Genomic DNA, 10,105 nt, shown 5'->3' with positions numbered 1-10,105 from the left:
CCCCCTCTTTAGAAAACTAAAAAATTATTTCTCTGGTTAAGTTATTTTTATATTGCTATTTAAAACAACAAAAACTTAATAAAAAGTATCAAAAGGTTTGAAAAAGTACTTATATACATAACATAAGTGCACATGCAAAGTTATAAGCGAAATATATGTTAAGTGTTAACAGTTTTTACAACAAAAAAAACACTTAATATGTTTGATTCAGTTCAAATGTTTATGAAGTCAGTCAGCTGAAGTTCTTTTTTGATCCTATCATCTTGTCGAAAAACTAACGTCTAATGTCCATACTACTTTTGTGTTGGGTAGTTGTCGCCGAATGAATGAGTCCGAACATCCGCTAAATCAGACGATCACCTTTAATAAAAGCTGAATTTGGTGATGAATCGGTTCATCTAATTACATCGAACTTGATGATCTTCATCAAACTTACGGCTGTGACGTCATAATAGGGTGACATGAACTAGATTGTTCGTTGTAGTTGTCCATTGCCATTTTAAAATATATTAAGTTTTATATTTTTTAAATAAATTTTATTTTAGTCACTCAAGATTAAAAGAAGTTTTAAATGCTTTAACTTTTAAAGGTTTCTATTAATTAAAACAAGTGCTTTACTAATAATATAAACAAAGTAAGTTTATTTTCGTAAAGTAACTTTTAATAAGTATAATGTTTTGAAATATGTTTTAAAATAATCAATTACGCCTTTTCGCTACACAACTTCAAAACAAATGGCTTGAAATAGCTTTAAAGATATGATTATCAGATTTTGTAAATAAAAAACAAAATTGTTTTTAAAACAATTGTTAAAAATAACTATGAGAGTTACTCCTATAAACATTTTAAAAGTATTTATCAAATATCTGCATCGATAAAAATTATTTTATTTTGTAAAATAATGTTTTAAAATCATCTTATAATAGCCCAAACGAAATTAAGTGTTATTTTTAAGTGAATGAAAATAACGTCATAAGAGAAGTGCAAAACTTAACTCCCTTTACACAATTACATCAAGTTTCAGTGAAAAATCAGCTGTAAATGTATATTTGCCAAAACATACATTTATTTAAAGACTAGTTAAGAAGCTTTTTTTAAACAAAATAAACTTTTTTTTAACTTCACAATAACACACTAATATTTAGTAGTTAGTTTTAAAAACTTTAACAATTACGAGTCGTTTTAATGTGAAAACAAATTGAACAGTTTTTCAAAAAATATTTTCCTACTTTCCTGATTAAATTGCTTTATTTTTCGAAGCAATAAAAGTATTTAAATGATTTGCTAGTACATTAGCTGCTTCCTTAGACTATTCATTTATTCTTAACCTCTAGTATAGAGTATTTACTAATAATTTTAAGAAATATCACTTTCTTTTCGACTAAACTTAGTTTTTTAAATCGAAAGTTTGCGGTATCGTTACACATAAGCAACTTATTTGCAACATATTTTAAAGAATTACTTGCTCATAACTTATAAGACAGTTTTTTGCCGTCTTCAGTTATTTAAAATAATCGTTTTCATAAGATAGATTTTCATTTTGTTTCACAAAAGTAAATATAACAATAGCTACAGATTCAGTATATCCACAATAGAAACATTTGTAGCTTACTTTGAGCAAAATGCGAAACATTAGTTAGTTAGAAGCTTTTAGTAGTAGTTGAGAATAAAAGTCAACAATAATCCTATTCATCAGGCTCATTTTTTGCTGCTAAATGTTTTCGTGGTTTAAAAAGTTCCTCCCTATACTTTTATAAAAAAACAATTGCAATGTGCATTTATTGCGCTCGGTTGACGACTTTTGCGTGTGTTGGCGTCTTAGATAAACTGCATCTTTTGCTTAAAATTGTGCACCTTGGCACTTGAAAAAATATAGAGAAGGTAATTAAAATAACCACAAAAAACGAAAAAATTAAGTACCTTTTAATCTTGGCTAGCTTAAAAATTTCCCGAGAAACAAACATAATTATCTTAATAATATTCAATAGGCTACTACTTCATACTTGTAACTTTGATTGTGGACTTACTGTATCAAAAACTGTTGTTTAAACAACTTTTAATACTTAATCGTAGAGAGAAATGTAACAAAAGAAAACTTATACTAAGTTCTTACAAACTTCTTAATATTCCTAGTAAATGCACTCTTAAACTGTATGATTAAGATATATAAAAATGTCTTATTCCTAATTTTGAAAGAAAATATTCAAGAGTTTTTACTGCTGTTTTGTTTTAGTCTTCACTAAACGTTTTTATAATTCAGACTGATCTAATCAAAAAGGTTGGTAATTTTACTGATATAACCGAGGACGCCAATATAGTGATAGAGGACCTGAGGACTCATTATATAAACTAAGTATTACTATAAAAAGTCAACCTTGCTAATACATTCTAAATAGTATCTCTTTGTGATATTTACCTAAGTACTGTTCAATAAGTTTTACAATTTATTACACATTACAATATATACAAAGTAAACACACAATATAAAGAATACATAACATAATAGTCGATTTAATAATACTCAGCTTAAATAAGAGTTAACAGGTGGCTTCGGCTCACCATTCTACCAAAAGCAACGTTTATTCAAAACTATCATATTTAAGCATTGAGAAATTAATCTTTTTTTGCAATCTCTTCTCTTATACAATTAACAAAGCAGTGAAGCATGCATTACTGCTACAATATATCTGGCCAGTCTGTTTTAATGTGCTTGGGGCATTAGTTTTTTATTTTTGTTGTTATTCAGTTTATTTACATTTTCCATGATTGATCATTTTACATCAAAGCGTAAATAAGTATAATTTTGTGGTTAAAAAGTTTGATTTTTATGTTAGTATACAAATTTATACAAAATATTGAAATATGTTTTCCTTTTGTTTTAAACAATGAACTTTTTGTGTTATTTTTGATTTATTTCATCATGTGTCTTTCTGTTAAAGTGGCCTGGGTTTTGATGCCTAGCTCCATCATATGGACAATAAACTTGCAATAGTAAACTTGCAATAATAAACTTTAAATACAAATAAAGTGTATCAAATGGCGATCTTTTTTTATAAAAGTACGTTTTTTTTTTTTTTTTATAAACATCTACAGTAGATTTAAAAAGCTTTATACTTGAGAGATAAATGTTAGTTGTAAATTATATATTTTACTATGGTTAAACTTGAATTGGTTCAACTACTCTAGTGGTTCATAACAGTTTACTACAATTGCAATATATTTGATAAGTAATTTTGATGATAAAAAACAATACTATAGGTCAGAGGTCGGCAGCCTTATGTGACTCGCGGGTCAATTTTCTTAGAAAAACTTGCTCGCGGGCCGCAATATTAAGAAAAAAAAACCTTTGAGGGCCGCATTTACCTAAAAAAGTTCTAGTAATCAATAGAAAAATATTATTTAAGATCAGAAATATAACAATTTAAGTAATATTAGACCATTAATAAAGAGTATTCATTGAATTAAGAGCCTAAATGTAAGTTTTAATTACAAAAAATTAAATTTTTATTGTTTTTTAAAATGTATATTTTTGCAAAAAAGGAACTCGCGGGCCGCAGATTTTGATTTAAAGGGCCGCATTTGGCCCGCGGGCCGCAGTTTGCCGACCCCTGCTATAATGTATCATTTAGGACTATAAGTTAAGTAAGAAGTTATATTATTTGTAAGTACTAATGTAACCTAATCTTAAGTAAGACACTCAGATTAGATTAAGTGTCACCATTTAACTCCAAACACTGTGTTTCTATTAAAACTTTTTAACACATTTTTTGTTAATAAAAAAAACTATTAAGTCACCTAATGCAGTGCTTCTAAACCTTTTTCTAGTGGCGGAACCCTTTTCCAAAGTTCAACTTCTTCGCGGAACCCCTAATTTAATTGACTTTAAAAAATGTACGGTCCATACGTTTGTATTAGAAACGTTGTTTCCTACATTGTTTGCTTTAGTGATAATATCAGTATTTTCATTACTTCACTAAAATTATAAATTCAAAAAATTTTCTAAAATTTGCGCAACCAGGACACCTATTAATAATGAATACCCGTTAAAAGCAGAATTACACACTAAGCAGATCAATGAATGCTATAATTATATATGTTTTCCATTTTATGTGTTCCATATTTTTTGAAGTTTTTAATTAATGTTTTTTTTTCTTTCAAATTTCTTTTTAAATTTTGAAAGGCTTCACGGAACCCCTGAGAGATGTCGTGGAACCCTAGGGTTCCGCGGAACCCCATTTCAGAAGCACTGACCTAATGTATTTATCTTAAGATAGTTAATTATCAACATTTTAATTAAATTAGTTCATCAACTATAAGAAAAATTATACAAGTAACCAAAAAAAAAGAATTAAATTAAAAATTCAGATTGAGAAAAAATATTCTTGCGAGATTATTTCTGCGAACATTTAATGTAAAAATTAATCATTTTGTCATAATATAAATAAATTTTAAAATATTTTTTTGATTTTAAAAAGCTATATTTTACTAAATTTTAATTTATTCGTTCCCATAACATAACGTTTTCGAAAAAGTCATTTCGTAATTTATTCGTTTTTGAAGTGTTTACTTAAGTATCTTAGATAGCCAAGCCAATAAAGCCAGTTTTTAATGATTATCAATTACTATTTGTTTGAGTAAAAAGAATTATAGTTATTTGGTGACCAGATTCATATTTTTAATGAATATTATAGATTCACTTGATAATACTTAATATTACTTGGTAAAATTACTAGTTTACTTCAGTTTAAAAAGATACAAAAAAAAATACTTTATTGAACTATTCATAATTTGGTATTTTGTAAATAAATTTATTTGTGGAACTAAAAAAACAAACAGTATTTAAAGTTAAGTTAACAATAGATTGATGTTAAATTAAATATAAATAAAAAAACTAAACTAAGAACTTTAAATTCTTATTAAACAATGTTTATTATATTATTGTTTTAGTATAAACAGCGGAACTTTAAGTTTAGATAGTTATATATATATATATATAAACTTTTATCAAAGTGAATAAAAAAGAAACACACATACAACTTTTAAGTAACTTAAGGAAAAAAGTACGTGATAAGTATTTTTATTAGACTTCAAAAAACTTTTTACAAGATAATCAAAACTTTAAAAATAATGAATAAGAAGTCTCATTTTATCAAAAGTATTCGTGTTGTATTTTTTTACTTAAAATAAGTAAATTTTTATTATTTAAAACCATTATAAAACAATATAATTTAAAATCAACACATTTGAATACTAAAACATAAAAAAAAAAAACATTTTCACGACTTTAAGAAAAGAAATATACTTGGTGAAAACTTAACACATTTACATTTAGCTAACAACTGCACCAAAACACAACTAGCGGATTTAAACATAAATTTTTCAAGTTATAATAAAAATATATACTTGTATCATATTAGGATAAAAATCTTACCCTCGATTTAAATAAGTAAATGATTGTTAATATGTTTATATATTAACTAAACAAACAAAAGACTAAACTAACGACTAAAGCTATAAACAAAAAAAAACTAACGCAAGTTGAAAACTTTTACTCATGCGACTATAAAAAGTTTATTTAAATCAATAAAGAAAATAACTAAGCTAAATAACTTTAGTAATTTTAATTTAGTCATTTTTTGTGTGAACTGAAATTTCATGTCGTTTTAAACTATTAGCTTGTGTAAAAGATTTTTCACAAAAACTACATTTGTAAGGTTTCTCACCAGTATGTGTGCGAATGTGTTTATTAAGATCATTTTTTTCAGAAAATTTCTTACCACATACTGGGCAGACATGAGATTTTTGTTTTTCGTGAAAAAATTTTATGTGACGCTCTAGATTACATTTTTGATTAAATTCCTTGCTACAAAGTTCGCATTTAAACTTTTGTTTTTCATGAACTGATTTAATATGACGTTCTAAAACATGTTTACGACCAAAAAATTTCCCACACAAATGGCATTCATGACTTTTTATTTTATTATGAGTTAATTTATGATCATTAAAATGACCACTATTATTAGTTGAATATTCACACAATTCGCATGCAAATTTCTTTTTCTCACCAATGTATGATTCGTGTTTCTTTTTTATGTGAGTTTGTAAAACTTCAACTGATGCGAACAGAGAATCACAAAACTTACATTCGTGTACATCAGCTGTTAATATTATTAGTTTTACTTAATTTAAATACAATAAAAATTATGCTTAAATATCGATTTATACACAAATGTCTATAAATAAACTGAAAAAAAAACTCGATGTTTTAAATTTTTTAAACGTTCATAAACAAAAATTTGCGATTTTTTAATTAAAGAAAATATAAGCTTTTGTTTGAAAATTTTAAACAATAAGACAAACAAATACAGCAAATTTTTTGTTTATTAAGACTCAAGTTTCTGAATTAAATAATAAACTTTGTCGCCATTAAAATTCTTATGTATTACAATTTTAATGTAATAACTACCAATTTGTATTTTGGTAATTATTAGGTTTTTAACTAATGCTCAGATTTAAATTTAAATTAAAGTACAGTTGTTAAAAAAACGACAAAACTAGCACAATTATAAGAAGTACGTAGATAAACTTAAAATAAAAAACTTAAAAAAAAAAAACAGTTAAACATCTAAAATATTTACTGGTATTTTTTTAGCACGGATTTTAGTAACTTAAGGGAAGAAAGCTGTTAAGTATTAAAAAAATAGTAAGCTTGTTAAAAGAAAAAAATTTGTTATAACTTTTACTACAAATTAAGTATTATTTAACTACAAGACAAACAAGTTTTTTCATTATAAACTTTATTAAAACTTAAGCGCTTTCGGAATGTCCAAATTCCCTTATCAAAATACTAAACACTCTCTAGTTAAACTAACACAAAATAAATTGAGTGAAATTATATCATTTGTAAAAAACACAACTAATTAAAACGACAAGTAATTAACAAAAATGGATTTCTATAAACAATTAAGACAAAATGGATTATTTAAATACATTAATAGTTACTCTTGATCCTTTATCAGGACCAAGCTGATTATTCAAATTTGGCTGGAATTTTTTAATTAGTAGAGCTTCTGAAGATAATAATTCATTATACGAAGTGCACGTTTTAATAACTTTGAAACAACTATAAATATTTTTACAATTAGTACAAAATACACAATTTTCAATATGTTTAAACACCGCACTGTTGGTTGGGGTCACATGTTCTTTAATTCTGACGAAAAGTTGTCTTTCTGTCTCACCAATGTACTGGTTGTTCAGATCTCCTGGACACATAAATTTATAGACAAGACAACTTTGATACAAGCTACTTATTGAATCTTTTAGGGAGAAATATTTCCCTACTTTTTCTGATCTATAAGTAATGCGTACTTTTACCCCGATGCTTTCAAATACTGCTTTTATGTTCTTGGCGAATTTCTCTGACGTCTTTTTAACATATGGTATTGTAAAGAATTGTTTCTTATCATCTTTATTTTCAATTAATTCTGTCTCAAAGGTGTCTTTCATTTGTATTTGTTCATCGATAAACTTGGCCGGAAATGAGTTTTTCATCAACAGCTCTTTTACCTTTTGCCACTCCTTATTTTGTAAATCTTCTGTAACGAGATTTTTGATTCTGTGATTCAGGTTTTTTACTAAATTTCTCTTCCACGACTGCGGTACACACGAGTTAAAATTCATGAGCACGCCCGTGCTTGTTGGTTTTCTGAATATTGATGTTATAAACTTGTTGTTTTTTATTGTCACCTGTGTATCGAGATATGGTAGTTTACCTTCTTGGCAAGTCTGGATTACAAATTTCATATCTTGATGCATATTGTTGAGTTATTCATCAAACCGATCTATTTGTTCTTTATTTTGGAAAATGCAGAAAATGTCGTCAACATATCTGCAGTACATTCTTGGCCTTGCAGTTTTGTTGAGCAGCTCTGTCTCTAATTGACTGACAAACCAGTTGGCCAGTAAAGGGGCAAGAGGAGAGCCCATTGATAAACCGTTTGTTTAATAACTCAACAATATGCATCAAGATATGAAATTTGTAATCCAGACTTGCCAAGAAGGTAAACTACCATATCTCGATACACAGGTGACAATAAAAAACAACAAGTTTATAACATCAATATTCAGAAAACCAACAAGCACGGGCGTGCTCATGAATTTTAACTCGTGTGTACCGCAGTCGTGGAAGAGAAATTTAGTAAAAAACCTGAATCACAGAATCAAAAATCTCGTTACAGAAGATTTACAAAATAAGGAGTGGCAAAAGGTAAAAGAGCTGTTGATGAAAAACTCATTTCCGGCCAAGTTTATCGATGAACAAATACAAATGAAAGACACCTTTGAGACAGAATTAATTGAAAATAAAGATGATAAGAAACAATTCTTTACAATACCATATGTTAAAAAGACGTCAGAGAAATTCGCCAAGAACATAAAAGCAGTATTTGAAAGCATCGGGGTAAAAGTACGCATTACTTATAGATCAGAAAAAGTAGGGAAATATTTCTCCCTAAAAGATTCAATAAGTAGCTTGTATCAAAGTTGTCTTGTCTATAAATTTATGTGTCCAGGAGATCTGAACAACCAGTACATTGGTGAGACAGAAAGACAACTTTTCGTCAGAATTAAAGAACATGTGACCCCAACCAACAGTGCGGTGTTTAAACATATTGAAAATTGTGTATTTTGTACTAATTGTAAAAATATTTATAGTTGTTTCAAAGTTATTAAAACGTGCACTTCGTATAATGAATTATTATCTTCAGAAGCTCTACTAATTAAAAAATTCCAGCCAAATTTGAATAATCAGCTTGGTCCTGATAAAGGATCAAGAGTAACTATTAATGTATTTAAATAATCCATTTTGTCTTAATTGTTTATAGAAATCCATTTTTGTTAATTACTTGTCGTTTTAATTAGTTGTGTTTTTTACAAATGATATAATTTCACTCAATTTATTTTGTGTTAGTTTAACTAGAGAGTGTTTAGTATTTTGATAAGGGAATTTGGACATTCCGAAAGCGCTTAAGTTTTAATAAAGTTTATAATGAAAAAACTTGTTTGTCTTGTAGTTAAATGGTACTTAATTACATTAAAAGGTCTAAATATATCTGAATTACTACAAATAAAGTCTAGAACAACAAGTTACGTTAAAATATTAAGTAATTTAATTTTTCAAAATCAACAAACTGATTACGATAGACAACTAAAAACAATATAATAACTAATACAGATTTTACCTAAAATGAATGAGGTCATATATATATAACTTTTTTACAGTTATTTATGTTAAGTTTTTAGCTTTATGAAAACTAAAAAACTTATTCAGTTATTGTAAAATTGTACAACTATAAATAAAACAAGTTTTCAATCGAAGTTTTAATATTCTTACACCTAGTTATCTTAAATAAGTTAGAAAAATAGTACAAAATAACGAAAAAATTTTTAAACTAATATAATTATTCTTTTTCAACAAAAGTTTAAAACCATTTGGAAAAAATGGCAAGAAATAAATTAAAATTCAACTAACGCATAGCTAGAACTTCAGGATTGGCGAGCAACTTGACCTGGCTGAGGTATTTGACTTTGGTTGGGAGAATCGAAATGCCTAAATCCTTGCCATACTCTGTTCCATACCAGGTCAAGAGCTCATCTTTTTTGTTAATATTTCTGAAGACTTTGTAGTATATCTGCTGTTTGTACTGAAACGCAATGAGGTTTTGCTCTTCTTCGTATCTGTATGAGTTTTTAAAAACAAATACAATTTGCTCAATTTATTAGTAAAAAATATTTATCAAAACAAAATTTGATTAGTAATTAGTGAGTTCTGTAAAAACTTTAACCCAAGTAATGTATAAATACTGCTAGAAAAAAAAGCAGAATTAAACCTCAAAAATTGCATAGTAATAATATTAATTAAGTTAAAACTAGCAAATGACTGATTGCCTAGTAATAAAATTAATTAAGTTAAAATTAGCAAATGACTGATAATTCTAATAAAAAAGAACAATAGAACAATTAAGAATAAGTTTTAACGACCTAAATGTATTTCTTTATCAATCTCTAACTTTTATAATATCATTTCAAGTTTTTTTTTATGATT

The 10,105-nt window shown here is 26.7% G+C and overlaps 1 protein-coding gene across 1 annotated transcript; it reads right to left on the bottom strand.

Annotated features, from left to right (window-relative positions):
* Nucleotides 1-1,778: 1,778 nt before the first annotated feature.
* On the bottom strand, nt 1,779-7,989 carry LOC145836938 (uncharacterized). The gene is made up of 4 exons (XM_082944707.1): nt 7,841-7,989; nt 7,185-7,708; nt 6,066-6,158; nt 1,779-1,861 (listed from the first exon to the last, which is right to left on the bottom strand). Exons 1-4 carry the CDS (start codon nt 7,987-7,989, stop codon nt 1,779-1,781), a joined length of 849 nt encoding a protein of 282 aa, XP_082800833.1.
* Between the last annotated feature and the right edge of the window lie 2,116 nt (nt 7,990-10,105).

The sequence above is a fragment of the Thalia democratica genome, chromosome 5, assembly GCF_965202585.1.
Source record: "Thalia democratica chromosome 5, ktThaDemo2.hap1.1, whole genome shotgun sequence".
In the NCBI taxonomy this organism is placed as follows: domain Eukaryota; kingdom Metazoa; phylum Chordata; class Thaliacea; order Salpida; family Salpidae; genus Thalia; species Thalia democratica.
This window is presented reverse-complemented; position numbering and strand designations above follow the sequence as displayed.